The 23,127-nt window shown below is 35.6% G+C and overlaps 1 protein-coding gene across 2 annotated transcripts in view; it reads left to right on the top strand.

Moving 5' to 3' along the window:
* The first annotated feature begins 52 nt into the window (after window positions 1-52).
* The window catches only part of TMF1 (TATA element modulatory factor 1), a 35,279-nt gene continuing 12,204 nt past the window's right edge, over window positions 53-23,127 (top strand). For both annotated transcript variants that reach the window (XR_016394742.1, XM_022572588.3), the window contains exons 1-10: window positions 53-2,122; window positions 4,579-5,783; window positions 7,507-7,610; window positions 8,264-8,390; window positions 10,660-10,765; window positions 14,953-15,095; window positions 15,476-15,642; window positions 15,941-16,097; window positions 19,471-19,563; window positions 20,281-20,437. Coding sequence is in view for 1 of the 2 variants with exons in the window: in XM_022572588.3 (XP_022428296.1) it covers window positions 1,981-2,122; window positions 4,579-5,783; window positions 7,507-7,610; window positions 8,264-8,390; window positions 10,660-10,765; window positions 14,953-15,095; window positions 15,476-15,642; window positions 15,941-16,097; window positions 19,471-19,563; window positions 20,281-20,437 (2,401 nt within the window). In the remaining variant the exon portion in view is untranslated. The remainder of the gene's footprint in view (window positions 2,123-4,578; window positions 5,784-7,506; window positions 7,611-8,263; window positions 8,391-10,659; window positions 10,766-14,952; window positions 15,096-15,475; window positions 15,643-15,940; window positions 16,098-19,470; window positions 19,564-20,280; window positions 20,438-23,127) is intronic.

Genomic DNA, 23,127 nt, shown 5'->3' with positions numbered 1-23,127 from the left:
GTAGTAAGGTAGAAATAATTTTTAAATATGTAGCAGATTTACTAATAGGAAAATTTTATGGTACTTGAATTAATATTTTAGCCACAATAAGTGTCTACTGATTTAATTTTCTCTAACATAATAAGGTAATGAAATGGAATGACTCTATTTTTATATTAACGCCTCTTAAAATGCTTTTTTCCCCCTCCTAAAGGACTAAGGCTTAAAACAAAATTAAGCATAAATACTGAAAATGAGTTTTAGTATCTTAGTGTGGGAACATGTCGTACATGTTCTCTGTTTTTGACTTGGATGGCAGTTTTCTATTTAAAAGCTTTATGATTACATGTCAGTGGGTTAAATTTTCATTTATTTTTATTTCTAGCTCTATATTGACAAATAATTTGTTTCGTTATAAAATCATATGGCATAAATGTATATGCTTTCCTTAAAAGTTACAGGTTCAGTTTACAGGTGCTATATACAGGTGCTACAATAATTCTCAAAGTAGCCTTGTGAGAAGGTGATAATATCTTCATCTGAGAGCTGAATAGTTTTAGAAAGTTTAGGTCATTTACCTCAAGCTGTCCAATTAGAAGTCTTGGAACAGGGAGGGATTCCAAGCCTAACCTGACCTCCTCTTCAGGCTACTTAGCTAAGCTGTTTGAAATTACCTGAGTTACTTAGTACTATTGTGTACATTACTAAATTGTAAAAGTTTCAATATGCAAATTTTTGCAGAAGTTAGATAAAATCATCAGAAGATCATAACTTCTCAAGGGCAGAGTTTAAATCTGGCTAAAAATAATTCCTTTATGGCATGGTTCCTTGCAGTGTGGTAAAATACTTAAGTGTAGGGGAAACAGGTGAGGTAAATAACCACATTAGGAAGAGTATTTAGAATAGTGGGGTCTGTGACATATTGAAGTGAAAATTATTAGTCAAAAGTGGCAACTGCTGCAGCTGACTGTTGCATGTTGGTGTACATATTTTTCAAAATCAGCTGGATGTCTGGATTTTTCTGTGAAATCTGGCTTTTAAATGTTGGTAGAATTTTAATATTATGGGGGCCAAACCAAACAGCTGCTGACTAGATTAGGAAGGCCACCAATTTGATTTGTTTGAAGAGCACATGCAAAAAAGTTGTATTTTAAATAATACGCACAGTACATATTAAGAGTAATAGTTTTAATGCTTCCCAGGTTTGTTTTGACTGAGGCCGACAGTGGACCTGTATCTTAAAGGGGAGATTGTGCCCTTGTCCTGATTTCTCGTTACTTATTGTGGAAGACGGCTTTTTACTTGCTTGCATCAGATGGGCTGGATCAGGTCCTTTCATACGATGCCCGGTAGTTTTAGACCCAAACCCAGAGTTCCTTCCTAAGGCCATTTTGACACATAACTGATTAACAGAGGAGACGCTAAGTAAGAGAAACGCAAGACCCAAACTTCCCTGTTCAATTATTGCTGGCAAGGCTCTAGCTCTTAATACAAGAGCTATTTTCCAGGAAGGAACTCATTTCAGAACTCGCATATTCCTCCCGGAGGAATCAGCCCCTGCTGATATAGCCACAGAATTCCGCCCAGGGCTGACAATCGCCGCACTAGGTCTGGAATCAGTTTCGATAGGAACCGTTCCGCGTTCCTCCATAACTACGGGCCATCCTGGACCCCAGGAAGTGACGTCAACGTTCTTCGGTTCTTCCGTCTACCGGCGGAACTTCGGGCTCCGGGACTTGCCGGTTGTGTACGTGGAAGCAGCCAGCGCCTGCGCAGTCTGAGCCGTTCGTCTCATCTGTGAGGAAAGCGCTGAGGGTAACGTCTCCGGCTCGGGGAAGACCTGCGGGGTCATGGCTCCCCGCTGACAGGGCCCGCCGAGTGGAGAAGGGGGCGAGGCTCTCCGTGGACCCTCCGCCGGGTCTGCGGCAGTCGACTTGTCCCTCGGCCTTACAGTTCGGTGCTGCCGCCGCCGCCGCCGCCGGCGGCGGCTGAGGAGGGGATATGAGCTGGTTCAACGCCTCCCAGCTCTCCAGCTTCGCCAAGCAGGCCCTGTCTCAGGCCCAGAAGTCCATCGACAGGGTCCTGGACATCCAGGAAGAGGAGCCGAGCGCCTGGGCCGAGACCATTCCGTACGGAGAGCCGGGTAAGGGCGCGAGCGGCGGCGTCACTGCGCTCCCGCGGGCTTCTTTTCCGAGACCGACAGGTGAAGCGGCGGGGGTGGGGGAGTGGGGGCTCCCGCCTCGCTGAGCGACGGACTTAATGATCAAGTCCTGGTCCCCAGCCCGGCCCCAAACCCTGCTCTGGCCTCTCAGTTGGTCTTTGCTCTAGTCCCGAGGGAGAACCCAGCCCTGGGTCCTTCCTTGCCCGTGGCCCCGGGTGGGGACTGACGGGGACCTGATTCGGTGGTCGTGGCCCCGCGCCCTCCCTCCACGTCGACCGCATCACAGGCCCTCGAACCCGGGCCAGCTGCGCGCTCGGGACGCTGTCCGAGCCCAGTATCGGAATCAGTCCGCGGGGACGGGAAGAACAGTCGCGAACACTTAGCGGGTGCTGCGCGCCTCCTGGGCTCTGTATGGCCGTCTCTCCTGAAACAGCTCCTCGAGTTCTGGCGCTGCCCTCCGTGGTGCAGAGACGGCGCGGCCCGTTCCTCTGGGCCACTCCGCCCGCGGGAGGGTCTGGGGGGGGCGCGGCCCGCGACTTCGGGTCGCGTCGCGGCCTAGCCTCCAATAGTCTCGTCTCTCTTTCTCAAGAGTCCCTGGGCTTCACTTTTCAGGGATCTTCAGCTGCTTTTAGCTCTAAGTCTAAGCAACAGTTTCTCCTTTTTGGTGTGTGGGGTGCAGATTGGCCCGACTTTGGGGTTGTGAACCTCCGGGAGAAAGAATAAGTTATTCCTGACTACTCCTTTCTGGTTTCTTTTCCTCATTTTACGTCTTTGAGAAGTCAGGACCTAAATTTGAGGTGCATCGTTTTAAGATATTTTGGCTCATGTGTTTATGTCACCATCCTGTTACTTTTTCCAAGATGTTATAGGATCTTGGTGGAAGGAGCTCCACTTCCTTTTTTCAGGCTACCCCACGTTTTGAATGTCTTAACTGTAAAAGAGACAGAATATAAGTTGTAAATGTAAGGATACTCCTTTTATGAAATCTGGGGCTCGAATCCTGCTCTATAATTCTTTTTTTTTTAAAATAAGTTATCCAGAATAGACTTAGGTTTTAGTGAAATGCCATAAATGTTGACTGATCACCTATGTTTTACGTCGCCGTCACTCAGAGATGACCAGTCTTCATAATGGAGTGATTTGAGTGGATATCACATAACCCTGCGATTTATATAAAACTTTCTCCAACAGGCAAATTTGACTTCTGTCATTCGTTGCCATGACAATAATTAATCAGCAGATTTTATTTTGCTTGTTCCTTTGTGTCTTATTTTGTTTTTTTCCACCGTTCTGATATACTGAACAAATGGATGTAAAACTGTATCCCCAAGCTAAAATTGCCTAGTTATCTCCGAAGTCATATTAAAGGATAGAATTTAGTGTTGGGCTTGTTAGCTTTTAGGAGCTTTTAGGTACTTGTGCTCTGCCCACCAGCTTTTAAGTGTTTGGGGTTTGTGATGATTCTGCTCAGCCACTTTTGAATTTAGAAATGGAAGAAATTTTTTTAAAGAAATGCTTTAAGTATTTTAGCAAATATGCCATTTTTTGTTTATCATCGGGTTTTTCAGTAACATATTATTTGTATGACTGATAGAATTACCTTTTTTGCTCAGAAGATGGTTATTTTCTCCCTAGTGTTTTAAAAAAAAATCCTAGTGTAAACTGCTATCTTTGTCAAAAAGCAATAATTTTTAAAAAATGTGCATTTTTGAAATTCATATGACCTTCTATAATTGCTAACATAATTTGGAATTTAGCGAGAGAACAAAACTTTCTCAGAGTAGGTTTGGAGAGTGGGACTTGGAGAATGGGCTTGTCATTAAGTGGATGAAAATGAATTTGCCCTTTAGAAGTTACTGTTCCCATCAGTTTACTTTGATCTTTGAAAAAGGACATTTGTCACCAGTATTTTGGGTTCAGTTTTTGAGTGTTGCCATCTGTCTAGCTGATAACTATGTTTTATCATTGATATTACAAGAATAAAATTAATATGGAACTAATTGTATAGAAGGTAGATTCTATTTGCCATGACTACACATGAACTGTAAGTGAAGATATGCCCGTTATTATGAGATGCATCATATGTATCTTGGACTTAGCATTGGTTATTAACACATACCATTTACTTCATTAATTTGTTGTAGGAGGGAATAACATACTTGCTTCTGGTAGGCCAGCTTCAATCTAGTCTTTCAGCTTTGCTCCTAGGTCCTCTTGGCAGATGCACACCAGTTTTCCTTTTTAAGGCCCAAAGTTAAACGATGAACTAATTAATTACGTAGTAAGCAAGGACTTCAACATGTCCAAATTACGGGTTGTATTCTGTAGGGTTTTAAAAAAACATGTTTATGTTGACTTATAGTAATGATTGTAATTTAAATGCTTTATATATAGGTATATTTTTTTCTTTTTTAATATATATATATTTTTTGTCAAAGGAATAAGTCCCCCTGTCAGTGGAGGATGGGATACTTCAACCTGGGGGTTAAAATCCAACACTGAACCTCAGAATCAACCGGTAGCCTCTCCTAAAGCAATTACAAAGCCAGTTCGGAGAACTGTGGTAGATGAATCTGAAAATTTCTTCAGTGCCTTTCTGTCTCCCACCGATGTCCAGACCATTCAGAAGAGTCCAGTGGTATCAAAACCACCAGCTAAATCACAGCGACCAGAAGAAGAAGTGAAAAGCACCTTACAGGAGTCCTTGCACGCTGGACAGTCAAGAACAACTGAAGCCGCTGAGTCGAAAGTAGAAGACTCTCCTCCATTTGTATCGGGGGAAACACTGGCAGCCAGTACTCTGTCTCCTAAAACTGAGGGCAAGCATGAAGAAACTCTTAATAAAGAATCTGATACAAAGGTGTCAGCAGTACATTTGAAAGTATCTGAAAGTATAATTCATGTGAAAACAACTAGGGAAAATGTATCTAATATGCCTACACAGCCTCTCACAGCGGAAACAAAGGACATGGCTTTGGAACCTAAGGAGCAAAAGCATGAAGACAGACAGAGCAATACACCTTCTCCTCCCGTTAGTACCTTCTCATCAGGTACTTCTACCACTAGTGATATTGAAGTTTTAGATCATGAAAGTGTAATAAGTGAGAGCTCAGCAAGCTCGAGACAAGAGACTACAGATTCAAAATCAAGTCTGCACTTGATGCAGACATCCTTTCAGCTTCTCTCAGCATCTGCTTGTCCTGAATATAATCGTTTAGATGATTTCCAAAAACTCACTGAGAGTTGCTGCTCATCTGATGCTTTTGAAAGAATAGACTCGTTTAGTGTACAGTCATTAGATAGCCGTAGTGTAAGCGAAATCAATTCAGATGATGAATTGTCAGGCAAGGGGTATGCTTTAGTACCTATTATAGTTAATTCTTCAACTCCAAAGGCTAAAACAGTTGAATCTGTTGAAGGAAAACCTGAAGAAGCAAATGAAACATTAATTATGCCCACTGAAGAAACAGAAATGGAAGAAAGTGGACGAAGTGCAACTCCTGTTAACTGTGAACAGCCTGATATCTTGGTTTCTTCTACACCAGTAAATGAAGGGCATACTGTCCTAGACAAGGTGGCTGAGCAGCCCGAAGTTCCTGAAAGTGAGCCAGAAGCACTTTCTGAGAAGGAAGATGTATTCAAGGTAACTATAGGAAGTGGAAGGGGATTTTTTGATATGCTTTTCAGAGATTAAATCATTGGTTTATTTTTAATATTCCGTGATGCCTAATGGTTTGTACTGATTAAAAAAGACAGGCATTTTGCATTTAAGTGTGGTGTTAAGGATCTTAAGCTTGAAGAATTATTGATGCTAAATTATTTGAAATTTCTCGAAGACAAGTATGGTAGCATAAGTTGATAGTTCAGTATAACTAAGCATAAAAAAGTTTCCATCTTAGGCCTTTACTGTTGAGTCCTTATCATATTCTCTTTTGCTGGACTCATTAATTTATTAGTTTGCAATGGACTGTCTTCTTATGTAAACAGATACCTTCACCTCCTTTGCAGATAAGGTGCTCAAACAAATCTAAATATTACATGATTTTTCTTATATCGAAAATATTTTGCATGTTCACATTATTTGTAGCAAATCTTGAATGAAAAATTTGGTCTCAGATCATTGATGTTTTTCTGTTGTTATTAATTGCTTGTTCGTTTTTTATGTTGTTTTTGATATTTCCTACTGATAGCTATCTTAAATGAATAAGAAAGGGAAATGTCCAAGGATCAAAAGTGTTGTTTAGGAATGACAAATTGCTTTCACCTAATATGTAAAAAGGGAAAGTGGTGTAAATTCTTTAAGTCACAGTTTTCGTTTTTCCTATGAATTTTAGGTGTAGAAATTGAGTTGGATCTGGCATCTTTAATAGACTCTTCTGAGATACAGGATATCTTGAAGAAATGTCCTCTAAGTGTCATGTATTGAATTATTTAAAGTAAAAAAAGTGCCAGATTCTGTTACCTAGGTTTAATATTATTCACAAACAAAATGCCATGCTCTAGCTATAATAGCAGTTTGAATTCCTAGAAACCAACACTATTTATTATTAATAATATATTTTTGAGCCATTGTTAGAAGGTAAGTGATTTCTAAGTTAATCTAGACCTAAATCAGGTAAGACTTAATTTATTTATTTTTTAGTACAAAAGGCACCGTTCTTCCCTCATGCACAAGTGTATCACTGCTTCAGCAGGACCTAAGGAATAAGATAGTCTAACCATTCCTTTTTGCTTAGCTTTATACTAATATATTCTGGAGATTTAAAAATTATATGCCTATCGATTTTCTAAAGTTAATTTCATTTTTTAAATGCAATGTATCATGCTAAAAATGTTGCATGTTACATGTTTGGGTTGAAGAATAATATGGAGAAACAAACACTTGTATATCCAGTACCCAGATAAGATAGAGAACATTAGTAGAAGCTTTGAAGCCCCTCTTTGATCTTTTTGATTGCATCTCATCTCCCTTCCTTTTTTAGTGGTCATGTACACTCTTCCCACATTTTTGCTATTGCAAACGAATTGCTGTAAATGTTTTCTCCTCTGAGGTACACCTAAAAGTAGAATTTTCTACATGAAGGGGTATGTAGATCTTTAACTAGATATTGCTTAACTGTTTTCCAAAGCGTTTTACCAAACTACCAACTAGGTGGTTGTAGTACTAATTTATACCCTCCTACCCACTCTGTGTGAGTTCTTGCTGTTCTATGTCTGCTGTGTTCCCAGTTTTGTTTTTAATTCTTTTTATGAGATAATGCTGTTTTATTAATTGCAGTGATTTGGCGGCCTTTACTTTTTCACCTGCATGTAAAAATGGTCTTTTAAAGTTGAATGTTGGACTTTTGTGTATTCTTCTTATCCAGACAGTTGAATTTCTGAATGAGAAACTGGATAAAAGGGAAGCTCAGTTATTATCTCTTAGTAAAGAAAAAGCACTTCTAGAAGAAGCTTATGATAATCTGAAAGAGTAAGTACTTTACAAATGTGAGTAATTTTACACATTTTGTAGTGGTCCATACACTTGGTTATTACTTAAGAATGTTTTTTAAGTTAAAATGTTTTATATTTTAACTTGTTTATAATTATTGAGAATTGAATGGTATTTCCATTCCACCCTTAGAGATTACTTTTCTGCTCAAATTATCTTACTCTTTTACCACTGGCACTGAAGAGAGGTGCTTTGCAAAACAAAAACAAAAAAAACCTCTTCCCTTTTGTTATTAATAATCTATTAGTACTAGAGATTTAAAAGGTATATTTAGAGAAAACTGAGATTATAGTTTAAAAAAATACTGAGTACTAGTTTGCTTTAAGGAGCTGATTAGTAAAATGTGACACAATTAACATTTAACAGTGAAAAGTTTTAGTTACCTTTTTGTAATTTTTACACATCATGTATTGGTGACATTTTCAATTTCTAATGGGTTTTATTTGAAGTGTTTTAAAATAAATTAAGCAGGTAATTTTTCTCTTAAAAGTTAACAGGCCTAAAATTAATCTATTTTAGTAAAGTGTATGTTGAAGAGAATGTTATTTTTTTTTTTTTGCAAACTGAACTCATCTGTTAACTTTAGAATATATAAACAAGTATTTTCAGCCTCAGTATTATTTTAAATTTAGTGAAATGATCAGAGTGAAAGAAGAGAGCAGCAGCATTTCTTCCTTGAAAGATGAGTTTACTCAAAGAATTGCAGAAGCAGAAAAGAAAGTTCAGCTAGCCTGCAAAGAGAGAGATGCTGCTAAAAAGGTAATGGACGTTTAAAATAATATTAAATAAACTCTACAGAGACATATTTTTTTGAGGAATGCATTATTATTTTGGTATGGGAAAAAAGAAGTAAGATTAAAAAGGATACCATGTAGTATATTAACACTTAAATTTTAGATTTTTCGCACCTCTAGGATTACAGACTTTTGATACTTTGAAAAAAATCTAAGCCAGTATTTGTATAATTTATGTGTAAGTCCTTGCAAGATATATAGCAAGGATCTTGAGAATAATTTTTATAAATGATAAGTCCATCAAAATAAAAATAAATAACACTTAAATCTAAATGGCACTCTATAAATTTTAAAAATTACCATTACTCTCATTTGTTATTTTTCCCTTCTGCTTCAAATATATACACACACACACACACACACACACACACACACATACTCCTTCAAGTCAAAGTAATTTTAAAATAAAAATTCCTAATGATTAGTGACATTGAATATTAGCATAAAATGTTGATTTATTCTAATGTAGGATTTCTCAACCTCAGCACTACTGACATTTTGGGCTGGATAATTTTATATTGTATGGGACTGTCCTGTGCATTGTAGGGTATTTACCAGCATCCCAGGCCCCTACCTACAAGATGCCAGTATCACCCTTCCCTCCTCAACCCCAACCTAATCCCCCCTCAGTTGTGATAATTGAAAATGTTGCCACACATTGCCAAATGTCCCCTTGGGGGCAAAATTGCTCCTGATTGGGAACTATTTGTTCTAATTCTTATAATTTGGAACAGTTGGCTGTTTCAGATATTGGTAACCAATTAAGGTTAGTAATTATTGCTTGTATCCCACGTATTATAGCATTTCTCAGTATTTGCCCTTCTGAGGTTGTTTTCTCCCTTCTTGATGAATGTCAATGTTAATATTTATAATTTTTCTCTATATATTCTTACGGAAAAGAAATATGATATACTTCTATCTGCTTGGTTGCTTTAATTAGCAACTTTAATTAGTATCATTTTAGACACTAATAATAACCTGAGACTATCTAACCAACTTAACTCTTCGTGTTCTTGCTCTATTCCATCTGAATACAGTACAAAAAGCAGATTTTAAGTAATGTTTGTCTTCTGTAGTACACTTTGAATTATAGATCTAAAATAGATCTAAACCATTAATTATAGCTGGAAAAAACTTGGGTCCTACGTTTTAACACATTTTATGTGTACCGCCATGTATGAACCCCCTGCTTAGGATCCATAGGAAATTCAAAGGTAAATTTAATTACCTTAAGTGAAGAGTTTGCTTTTCTACTGTTGGGAGACAAATAATGTCAACAAATATATAGTAGTAGGCAGTTGAATAAGCACTTTGAAATGGTATCATGGAGGATGAATTCTGATCAGAGGAACTGAGGAAGGTTTCATGGAAGACATGACATTCTTAACTGGACCTTGATGGATGAAATTTTGACAGTTGGAAATGGACATCAATGTTGTGGATAGTTCAGAGCATGGGCTTTAAAGATTCACAGGCCTGGGTTTAAGTTATAACTCTACGACTTTATAGCTCTCTGACCTTCAGAGTTTACTCAAGGTTTCTTAGTCTTAATTTTCTTATTTGTGTAGTTGAATAGTACAAGTGCCTCCCTCCCAGGATTGTTGTAAGGATTAAATGATAACGGATACAAAGCATGGTTTAAATACCTAATAAATGTTAGTTTATTTTAGCTATTTTTAGTTTCAGAGCATCATAAAAACCAAGTTTAAAATCATAGGACACTTTTCATATCACCATACTTCTCCATTGTAGTTTTAAAAGATAAAATATCTTAACATGTTTCTGCTGAATCTCTGCTTTATTAAAGTAGATCGAACCTTATGAAATTATGTTTTTTCTCTCAGTTCACAACATGTTTGTAAGTGCAGTGAGTTTCAGATGAGGAAAAGGAATACAGTGAAAAATGGAGATATACTAATTGAATGTTTCAAAAATAATGCTTAACCTGTAGAAAATATGTGTAGAGATACTCAAAAAGAGTATATTGTAAGTTAACTTCTTCTCATTTCCATTTCCATATTAAAACCTGTTTATGTCTGAATTCAGGTCTATGTCATTTTCAAAGTTGTTCACTTACTCTTAATTAACCAAGGTAATATAAACTCAGGTTAACAGTACAAAACTTATGGATTCTTATTGAGAATGTGAGTATTTGGATATGGAAAAAAATTGAAAAATATGCCCAGAATGAGAGTAATGCTTTATGTTACTCATATTCCTTCTTTTTTAATTAGGAAATCAAAAGTATAAAAGAAGAACTTGCTACTAGATTAAATAGTAGTGAAACGGCAGACCTTTTGAAAGAGAAAGATGAGCAGATCCGAGGGTTAATGGAAGAAGGTACGTAAGATATTTAGTTGGTTATGAAAAATATTGTGAGAACAGGAAGATACCACGTGACTAGCTGCTGCTTCCTAATGAAAAAATATTGGAATCAAGAACGGTTTGGACTTAAACCTCAGAAATGGTAGGCAACAATTCATGGAAGAATGGGGAGCAAGATGTAGAGAGGTAGAGGTATAATGTATGTAGCTTTTTGTTTCTAGGGAGGTAAAAAAGTAACTCCTTGAGAAATAGAATTTTGTGCTTCCCTAAGAAAGCTTCTAACAGGTTTTAGAGCCCTCTTTTAAACCAAGATATTTGAAAGTTATAATTCTGGAGTTTATATAGTATCTGAATCTCTAGCTTGGGTACTATGTGCTATCATTTTATTGTTCTGGCATTTGATAGTGAATTTTTTCTCACATTCATGTTTTAATTTTTTAGTTATTAAGTACTTTCTCTATGAAAAGATTCATAATTAACAGGGTTATGAAAATTAAAGATTCTTCATGAGATAAAACATTACAGTTGGACATTGAATTAATTTCTTTCTGTAATGTCATAGGAAAGAAGGTAGTTTTGGAAAGGATGGTTAAATAAATTTTTCTTTTTCTTAAAGTTTTTTAGTTATAAGAGTAATGCTTGCTACTTGCAGAAAATTTTGAAGTTATAGGAAGTACATGAAGAAAGAGAAAAAATAGATCATAATTCAATTTTATAAGGAAATATTAATTTCTTCTAGTTCCTTTTTAATGCATTTTATTACATTTTTAAACATAATTAAGATCATACATCTAATTTGCAGTGTCCTTTCTTTTACATTTCCCTATGCTGTTAAATGTTTTGATACCATTATTAATGGCTGTGTTAAAGTCCATTATATGGATATACTATAATTTGTTTTACTCTTCCTAAGGTTATACATTTATTTCTAAAATGTTAATATTACAAATAGTAGTGGGATGAACATTTCTGTACTTAAATCACTGCACTTAAGTGAATTTCCAGAGTAAGTGTTTGAGGACAATTGGAAATAATCACTTCATTTGAAAAAGTTAGTTTTACCCAATTTTTCTTTTTCATTTATTCAGCTAATATTTAACAGTTAATATGTCAGATTTTGTGTTTGATATAGTAATAAATATGACACATTCCCTGTCCTTTAGGAACTTACAGTTTAATGAGAGGGAAATATAGGTACACAGATAATTATAAAGCAATCTTAGCACTAAAATACATGAAACACATAATTGTATCTCAAGACATCTTGCAGTCAGATACTGTCTTGTGTTACAACATTAGAGACTGAGGGGACAGCTAAGTACATGGTTTTATAATTTAAAAAAAATTATTAAGAATATTAATATCAAATTTCACTTCGTTGGAATTTACTAATTTAATCAGGGAGTGAGCTGATGTTTTCTTTTGCTTAATGAACTTCTTTATAGAGAAAATAGAATAATTTCATCTATGGGTATATTCACATAGTGCTTCTGTATACCCTAAAAGTATTTTTTAACTCAGAGCTGCAAGTCTCAAAGCTGAGAGTGCGTTACAGTGAGTAACTGATTACTTCATTACCTAGAGTCATCAACTGTTAACATCTAGCCACACCTCCTCCGTATCTCTCTGCAACGCATATACTACCCTTTTGCCAAACCACTTGAAAGTAGGTGACAGATATCATTCCACTCCTAAATTCTTTTTTTATCCAGCTTTATTGAGGTATAATTGAGAAATAAAAGTTGTATGTATTTAAGGAGTACAATGTGATTTTTTATATATGTATATATTATGAAATGATTACCACAGTCAAGCTAATTAATGTATCAGTCACTTCACACACTTTGTGTCTGTGATGAGAACACTTTTAAGATCTACTCTTCTTATTAGCAAGTTATAGGTGTACCATACAGTGTTATTAACTTTAGCCATTATGCTGTAAATTAGATCTGTAGAACATATTCATCTTACATCATTGAAACTTTGTACTCCTTGACCAACATCTCCCCATTTCCGCCACCCACTAGCCCTTGGTAACCACCATTCTGTTCTCTGCTTCTACAAATTCAACTTTTTTATATTCCACATATAAATGAGATCAGGCCATGTTTGTGTCTGGTCTATTTCATCCTCTAGGTTCATCCATGTTTTCACAAATGGCAAGATTTTTTTTTAAGCTAAATAATATTTTATTTATATCTATATATTTATATCTTACCTATCTATCTATCTATCTATCTATATAGATCTATCTATCTGTATCGCATTTTCTTTATCCATTTATCCATCGACGGAAACTTAGATTGTTTCCATACCTGGGCTATTGTAAATAAGGCTGCAGTGAACAGGGGTGCAGATATCTCTTTGAGATACTGATTTCATTACTTTTGGATATATATATTCAGAAGTGGGATCAGTGGATCATATGATAGTTCTATTTTTAATTTTTTGAGGAGTCTTCATACTGTTATCCATAGTGGCTGTACCAATTTACATTGCCACCACTAGTACACAAGGGTTCTCTTCACATCCTCTCCAGTATTTATCTTTTGTCTTTTTGATAATGGCTGTCCCAACAGGTGTGAGGTGACATCTCATTTTAGTGTTGATTTGCATTTCCCTGATGGTTAGTGGTGTTGAGCACCTTTTTGTATACCTGTTGCCCATTTGTATGCCTTTTTTGAGAAATGCCTATTCATGTCTTCAGCCCATTTTCAAAATTGGCTTAATTGTTTTTTTGCTATCAAGTTCTGTGATTTCTTACATATTTTGGTTATGAATTCCTTATTAGTGTGTAGTTTGCACAGATTTTCTTCCATTCTTCATACTGTCTCTTCACTTTGTTGTTTCCTTTGCTGTGCAGTAGTTTTTTAGTTTGATGCAATCTCATATGTCTGTTTTTGCTTTTGTAGCCTATGCTTTTGGAATCATATCCAAAAAATAATTCCCAAGCCTTATGTCAGAAAGCTTTTCCCTTATGTTTTCTTCTAATAGTTTTACCGTTTCAGATCTTACATTTAAGTCTTTAATCTATTTTGAGTTGATTTTTGTATATGATGTGTGATGGGGTACCATTTCATTTTTCTGAATATGCATATCCCAGTACCGTTTATTGATGAGACTGTCCTTTCCTCATTGTGTGTTCTTGGCATCCTTGTTGAAGATCACTTGTCTGTAAATACGTGGATTATTTCTGGGCTCTCCATTTTGTTCCATTGGCCTATATGTTTGTTTTTATGCCAGTACCATACTGTTGATTACTATCGCTTAGTAATATGTTTTGAAATAAGGAAATGTGATACCTCCAGCTTTGTTCTTGCTCAGGTTTACTTCAGCTATTTGAGGTCTTTTGCGGTTGCATTTGACTTTTAGGGTTGTTGTTTCTATTTTTGTGAAAAATGCTGTTGGAATTTTGATAGGAATTGCATTGAATCTGTAGTCTACTCCTCAATTCTTCAGTCTGCATCTCTCAAGGACAAGTACACTTTTTTCTCGACGAGCACAACATCATAATCACACCTAAGAAAATCAGCATTAATTCAGAAGTGTATTCCAGCATGTATTGCATCATTTACCTCAATTGTCTCTAAAAATAACTCTCATACCTGGTTATTTGTTCTGCCCCAAAATCCAATCAAAGTTTGTTCATTGCATTTGGCCATTATGTTCTTTTAGCCTTCCAGCAATCTAGGATATCTTTTTCATGATATCAAAGACTTTGTAGAGTCCAGTTGTCCCATTGAATGCCCCATGTTCAGGAATTTGTCACTTTTTTTATGATTAGATTCAGATCAGATTTCTAGTAAGAAATATAATAGGTGATATTGTGCACCTACCACTCCATCACATCAGTGGACTCATAATGTCAGGCTGTAGCACAATTAGTGATATCAAAACTGAATGTTTGGTTAAGATGGTGACCAGGTTTCTCTATTGTAAGAGCACATTTTTTTCCCTTTGTAATTTATAATATGTGGGAGTGATTCTTTAAGACTGTAAATATCCTGTTCCCACACCATCCTTCTACCTAGTAATTTTAGCATTCATGGCTTATGCTGTCCAAATCAGTTTAACATTGACTGTTACAGGATTGTGATGTTTCAAATATTCTGTCATTTTATGTCACTGGTTAGTTAAAACATTCTATTCATATTCTTAGAGAATCATCATTATTTGAATTTATACTTTTTTGCCATTGCCAGGAGAAAAACTTTCAAAACAGCAGCTGCATAATTCTAACATCATTAAGAAATTAAGAGCTAAAGACAGAGAAAATGAAAATATTATTGCAAAGCTGAACAAAAAAGTTAAAGACCTAGAAGAAGAGTTACAACATTTAAAACAGGTGAATATTAACCATTCTCTGCATATATATATCGTTATTACTTCCAATATGAACATATGGCCAGGGTTTATAAAACATTTGGGATGATTTATTGAGGTATATTGTTTGGGAAGAATTTTCCAAGCAATTTAATAGTGAATGTTGGGACTTCCCTGGCAATCCAGTGGTTAAGCTGCCACGCTTCCACTGCAGGGGGCGCCGGTTTGGTCCCCGGTCAGGGAACTAAGATATCACATACCCTGCGGTGTGGCCAAAAAAAAAAAAAAAAAAGAAGTGAATGTTAAAATACTTCTTCGTTATTATAATACTTGAGATTCGTGGAATACAGTTATTTCCTGTGGTGTTTTTTATTGAAAAATACCTTTGTTTTTATAATATAGGTCCTTGATGGCAAAGAAGAGGTTGAGAAACAACATAGAGAAAATATTAAGAAACTAAATTCTGTGGTAGAACGCCAAGAGAAGGATCTTGGCCGACTTCAGGTAGACATGAATGAACTTGAAGAAAAGAACCGAAGTATTCAAGCTGCTCTTGATAGTGCATACAAGTAAGAAAATGAACAAATGTGCAACTCGTTTAAAATCAGTTATCAGAGCAGGATGTTGAAGAAACACTTTTTCCATTATCTGATCACTAGTAACGTTTATAAACTTAACCTATATATGAGCTTGTGACTGGTTAAAGCAAATTCGACAGAGAGTCCTCACTGTAGTCACTGCTTATTGTGTGGTGAACTCTTCCTCATTTTGTAGATCTCATGGAAATCTACCTGGAAACTTCATTAATATGGCCATGTAATTAACTATATTATTTTAACTTAAAAATCATCTATTTAATTTTTTAAGAGAACTTACTGATCTCCACAAAGCCAATGCTGCAAAGGATAGTGAGGCCCAGGAAGCTGCTCTAAGTCGTGAAATGAGAGCTAAAGAAGAACTTTCTACAGCACTGGAGAAGGCCCAAGAAGAAGCCCGTCAGCAGCAAGAAACATTAGTGATTCAAGTAAGCATTAGATGAAAAATTAGTCTTTAAAATCTTTGTTTGTGCTTCTGCAAAATAAAGAATCTGTTAATTTGAATCAAACCTTATGTAGTGGCACATGTGTTACATTTTCTTTATAATCCTGTTGGGCTTATAAATCCTGTTGGGCTCATTTTCTAAGAGTACTGGATTGTGCCAAGCTTAATCAATTGTGTGTTTTTTTAAACTGTTGTTAAAGTGATGCCTATATTATACCAGTATTGCTTACGTTTTGGGGGGAGTTTCAGACTTATTTGAGAACACTATGAAATCTAGGGATGTTCTTACCAGGGAAATGCACGAATGCAGATAAATACTAAACATTGCGTATAATTTCAGGAGAATCTGTTTAACTCCTGAGCTCATTCATAGCATCTGTGGGAGTCCATGGACCTCAAATGAAGGAAGAAAACCAACATTTGTCAGACTTTGTCTTATGAAATCATCATTTGATAGATATTTGGGTTATTTACACTTTTAAATTTTACTTATTTATTTTTATTGAGGTGTAGTTGATTGATGTACAATATTTTGTAAATTTCAGGTGTACAACATAGTAATTCACAATTTTTAAAGGTTATACTCCATTTTTAGTTATTATCAAATATTGGCTATATTCCCTGTGTTGTACATTATATCCTTGTAGCTTATTTATTTTATACATAGTAGTTTGTACCTCTTAGTCCCCTATTTCTAATTTTCTCCTCCCCACTTCTCTCTTCCCTCTGATAACCACTAGTTCTTTAAATCTGAGTCTGTTTCTTTCTTGTTATATTTACTAGTTTGTTTTATTTTTTAGATTCCACATATAAATGATATTATACAGTATTTGTTGTTCTCTGACTTATGTTACTAATCATCCATGTGGTTGCACATGGCAAAATTTGAGTCATTTTTATGGCTGAGTAATATTCCACTATATATATACCACATACTATGTATGTATACACACACACACCATATATATATATATATATATGTGTATGTATATGTATGTATATATCTCCACTCATCTGTTGATGGACACTTAGGTTGCTTCCATATCTTGGCTATTGTAAATAATGCTGCTATGCACATTGGGGTGCCTGTATCTTTTCAAATTAATGTTTTCATTTCCTTTGGATATATACCCAGAAGTCTTTACACTTTTTGGTTATTATGGATAATGCTGCTGTAAACATAAATTTACAAATTTTTGTGTGAACACATGTTTTAAATTCTCTTAGATATATACCCTTGGGTTGTATGGTAATCCTTTGTTTAACTTTTTCGGGAACTATCAAACTTTTCCACAGCTGCTGAACCATTTTATGTTCCCACCAACCATGTATGAGGGTTTCAGTTTCTCTACATTCTTGCCAGTATTTGTCATTGTCTTTTTTTTTTTTTTTCATTATAGCCCTTTTAGGGGTGTAAAATGGTATCTGAGTGTGGTATTGATTTACATTCCCTTAATGATTAATGATGTTGAGCACCTTTTTATGTGCTTATTGACTATTTATGTATCTCCTTTGGAGATATTTATTTAAATGTTTAAATCCTTTGTTCATTTTTTATATTACCTTTTTATTGTTCATTTGTAAGAGTTCTTTATATATTCTGCATATTAGACCCTTATCAAATGTAGGATTTGCAAATATTTTCTCCCATTCTGTAGGTTGTCTTTCACTTTCTTCGTAGTGTCCTTTGATACACAAAAGTTCAATAAATTTTGATGAAGTTCAGCTTACCTATTTTTTCTTTTGTTGCTTGTGCTTTGGGCATCACATTTAAGAAACTGTTGCCTAATTCAACATCATGCAGGTTTTCACGTGTTTCTTTCTACAGTTTTTATAGTCTTAGTTCTCACATTTAGATCTTTTACATGTGAATATCAAATTGTTCCAGCACTACTTGTTGAAAAGACTGTTCTTCCCTCATTGACCTCAATGCACTTTTGATTTAATTTCACAGGGATATGTAACACATTTACATGATTCCAAAGTGTGAAAGCTGTATAACAAAATATATTAAGATAACATTTACTTCCAACTTAGCCCCTCCCTATTCCCTTTCTTTGCCTGTAAATAACCATTTTATTAGTGTTTCTATTTGTAAATGCAAGAAAACATACATACTTACATTTACTTATATACCCCCCACATATATATACACACCTACACGTATACACACATTTGTTTGTATCTCTCTCATCCTTCCTACATAAAATATAGTTTACTATTGATACTGTTTTACAGCTTGCTTTACTTACCTAATAAAACATCCTGGTGATCATTCCATGGTAGAGCATAGAGCTTTTTAAAAAATTCCTTTTTATAGTTCTATAGTATATCATTGTGTGAATATACCATTCAGTCAGTTCCTATTAATGGATGTTTGGGTTGTTTCCGATGTTTTGCTGTTGTAAATTACACCATGGTCCTTGTGCTTCTGCCACTCCCTCACTGGGATAGATAAAAATATTAATATTTTAAATTAAAAGTACTCGAACGTAATAACAAAAAATTGGGGGAATGGGAGATAGAGAGGATATGGGGTTACCATTCAAAAAATCATCACCTTTTACAAGTCCTGCCAGTTTTGTGTATTAACTTCTTGTCCTTATCTTCATGTACATATTTTTTATAATTGATATATATATATAATTTTATAGTTTTTTCATTTAAGATTAAGTTGTACATTTCTGCATGTTTTTTTATGTTCATTTTAATTTTTATTGGGTATATTAATGTATCCACATTTACAAAAATAAATGACTGCTAATAGATATTAACAATATTTCTTGTTTCGTTTGTTTTTGTTAGTCTAGCTCACAGTGTAGAGAACATCTTTGTATGTTTACAGATCTGCTTCCATAGAATAAATTCTCAGGACTAGGACGGTCAGATGAAAGAATGTAAGAAGTTTGATGATTATGTTGCCATAACGCTTTCCAAAAAGGCTGTAGCAGTTTACAACCTGTGCAGCTGTGTATGAATATAGCAGCTAGTTTTTATAGCTCATATAGCTCCGGTCACATTCTGCATTACACTGTGAACGTTTATGGATGCATTGTCTTTCCTCCTATATTGTATGGCAGTGGCTGGGCCTTGTACATACTTACATGCTTTGTGTGTGTGTGTGTGTGTGTGTGTGTGTGCGCCTTATCGAGCTTTCCTAAGTACATATTGAATACATATGGCTCGGGGATTGCCTGAAGAATGGGATGTGGTAATCATACATAAAAGCTCATTGGATAGTGAAGAGTATTATACACGAACAGTAAGTCAACACAATACAAAATACGTAGTTAGCAGGAAGTTGTAGATAATATTGTGATATTGGTTGTAAAGTGTTGTTGGTTCTCCTAATACAGGTGGGGGACCTTAGGCTGGCACTGCAACGTGCAGAACAAGCAGCTGCCAGAAAAGAGGATTATTTACGTCATGAGATCAGTGAACTCCAGCAGGTACTGTCAGAGTTTCCCTAAACACAAATCTGAGATGCGTTTTTCAAGAAATACAAAATGACTCAGTGGGGTAATGTTCTTAGAGTTGAGAAGATTTCTCCCTTACTTATCATTTGCTGTATTTTTGTGGCTTATGTGAATAAAACCAGAGTGGGCACCTTAAAAATGTATAAGAAAAGCCCTAATTTTGTTTTCTAGAAAATAATTTTATCATGATAGATATGTAGTATATTCAGTGTTGTTTTTTCATTTGTAATGGCCGATTTATTAATTATTATCAGTCTCTGATTACTGTAGGGCAGATGAGCAATGCCTAGTTTTTATGCTACTGCTCTGTTAATTTCAGTCAATGAACATGTACAGGAAAAGGGGGAGAAAATGCCCCTCAGATTGATCTTTCTGTTTTTATAAATACTTAGAAATATTTGGATGAAGAGGCAACTACTGGGAGGTTTGGATGATACTCTTTATTATCTTAAGGTATTCAAAGGCTGTCTTTATCTTAGAAATGCTCTGTAAAGAAGCACTTATTTAGTTACTCTGTTGCGCAACTTAACTGTAACTTAAGGATTGAATAGTTAGAAAATAATTTAATAAAAAATCATTTTATCTTGGAGAAGTAGTTTTTCCCAGAAATCTCTCATAAAGTTTCTTTGCTAGCATTTTTAGTGTTTTTATTGCTGTCAGTAGTAATGACTTAAGAATGTCATGATTCAGAGACTCCAGGAAGCAGAGAATCGAAACCAAGAACTGAGTCAAAGTGTTTCATCAACAACAAGACCGTTGCTTCGACAGATAGAAAATTTGCAAGCAACTCTAGGGTCCCAGACGTCATCATGGGAGAAGTTAGAGAAGAATCTTTCTGATAGACTTGGTAACTGCTTTAGTTCTTAAGCTCAATGTAGAAGCCCTTCCATCTTGTTTTAGAATTAGGGTAATGGTATGAAATTGAAATTCACTTGATCTCATGGTTTCATTTTGTGTCTAACTTGTAGATTTTTACCTCTTCTCCTCTTTGACATTTATTTTCTAATACCTTAATTGACTCTTTCAAAACATTCCTTACACGATGTGTCTGGTACTGTCTAAAATACTTCCATGTCATTCTTACATTCATTTTTACAAACTGTTGTGCTCAACTGTTTTCTTGTCCATTGCTAAGTCTGACCTCATTCTAGCTTGTCTGCAGTAGTGTAGGAAGTAGAGATCAGGTATGATTCTAGTCAGTGGTAGAATTCCAAGAGCAGAGATAGGTCTAAGTTAGATTAAGGTCAAATTCTAGTAGACAGATGCTGTGGAGTCTTAAGGTTCCATATTTTGCTTCTTTACAGAAATGCTCTAGGTTGCCCTTCTGTGCTGTTAATAAAAAGAAAATTATTCTTCTAAGATACTTATTCAAGCACAGAATATGTACATATCAGATATCCCAGAAGCTAGCAAATGGTGAAAAATACCTGTGTCCATTCTACGCCTAAAATTAACTGTAACTTGAGAGACATCATGGTGTAGTGATAAAAGCAGACGTGAATGAGTGTCAGGAGACTTGGACTCAGGGTTTTTATGTTTTGTTTTGAATCACCCAGTCAGACAGTCTGGAGCAAGACACTTACCTTCTCTGGACTACACCCTGAAAATCATGAGGGGTGAACTAGATTAGTCGCTTTCAAACATTATTCAGTAGATCCCTTGTATGTCTTAGGGCTGGCTGTCATGGTGAGGGGGAAGCTTGATAAGTAAGCTGCCGGGCTCCCTCCAGGCTGCTTTAATGAAAGTAGTGCCTCCTTTATCTTTTTTTTTGGCCCTTGTAGCTCCATGTAAGATTTTGTCTGGAAATAGATTTATCTGCTCAAAAAGAAAAATCACTGAACAGATGAACCTTCATATATTGTTTAATTTCTAGGTATTAATTTTAGGTCTACTATTTATCTTGGACCACTTTTTGAGACCCATTTGTTATGAAATATGACATCTGAAAATGACACCTTCTGAAACAAATATTTATTTAGCAATAAAATGAAAGCAAGAAGCCATTATTTTTGTGGCTTTTAAACTGGAGCCTACACAGCCTCAGGGATATGTGGTATTGTGCTGGAATGTAGGCAAAGCCACAGGACAAATGTACCGTATAATGCTATAAATAAGAGCATAGATACAGTATAGAACAGAATTTATAATGTAAAATAGAGATATTATTAGGTCTACTTTGGTGGGGAAAAAATATGAAAATTCTTGCCTTTGTTAAATCTCAGAATTTTATCCACTAGTCCTTTTTTTTTAATTGTAATTGTCAATTGAACTAACTGTAGATTCATATGCAGTTATAAGAAATGATATAGAATGGTCCCTTGCATGCTTTCCCCAATATCCATGTGTTAACACTTCGCAAAATTATAGTAGAATATCACAATCAAGGTATTAACTTTGAAACAACCTTCTGATTTTATTCTGATTTCCCCAGTTTTACTGGTACTTATTTGTGTATATGTATGTATATGTGTCTATGTGTGTATTAAGTTTTATACAAGTTTACCACTTGTGTAGGTTCATGTATCCATCACTACAGTTAAGATATTGAATAGTTCTAACACCACAAAGATCCCTCATTTTGCCCTTTAAAATCATACTTAGCACCCTCATGGCCCTCCCTCCCTGTCTCCAATCGCTGGCAGCCACTAATCCTCCACTTCTAAAATTTTGGAATTTCAAAATGTTATGTAAATGTGGAACTTCCCTTGCAGTCCAGTGGTTAAGACTCTGTGTTTCCATTGCAGGGGGCATGGGTTCGATCCCTGGTTGGGGAACTAAGATCCCACATGCCGCATGGCACTGCCAAAAAAAAAAAAAAATTTATGTAAATAGAATTGTATAACATGTGACATTTTGGGGATTGGCTTTTTTTGCTCAGTGTAATTTCTTGGAGATTCATACAAGTTCTAATGTGTATCAATGATTTAGTCTTTATTGCTGAGTGTTTTTCTTTTTTTTAAAAAATATTTATTTATTTACTTTGGCTGCACCGGGTCTTAGTCGCGGCATGAGGGCTTCTTAGTTGCAGCATGTGGACTTAGTTGTGGCATGCAGACGCTTAGTTGCGGCATGCATGCGGGATCTAGTTCCCCGACTAGGAATCGAATCTGTGCCCCCTGCATTGGGAGCATGGAGTCTTACCCACTGGACTACCAGAGAAGTCCCTGCTGAGTGTTTTTCCATGTATGTAGCACATCTTGTTTAAACATGTACCTGACGAAGGATGTCTGGGCTGGATCTAGACTTTGTATGGATAAAGCTGCTGTGAACATTCATATACAGGTTTTAGTGTGAACTTAAGTTTTCATTTCTCTGGATAAATGCCCAAGTGTGCATTTGCCAGGTTGTATGGGTAGTTGCATGTTTAGTTTTTTAAGAAAATGCCAAATTGTTTTCCAAAGTGGCCGTATCTATGAGAATAATCCAGTTTCTCTACATCCTTGCCAGCATTTTCTTTCAGTGTTGTCCCTATTTTTTCTTTTAGTCATTCAGACAGGTGTGTAGTGATGCCTTATTATGATTTTAATTCGCATTTTC

Source organism: Delphinapterus leucas, chromosome 10, assembly GCF_059928025.1.
Source record: "Delphinapterus leucas isolate spDelLeu-1000000601 "Yukka" chromosome 10, BTC_Dleu_Yukka2, whole genome shotgun sequence".
Classification (NCBI taxonomy): Eukaryota; Metazoa; Chordata; class Mammalia; order Artiodactyla; family Monodontidae; genus Delphinapterus; species Delphinapterus leucas.
The sequence above is the reverse complement of the archived record's forward strand: the minus strand, read 5'-3'. Positions and strand labels throughout refer to the sequence as shown.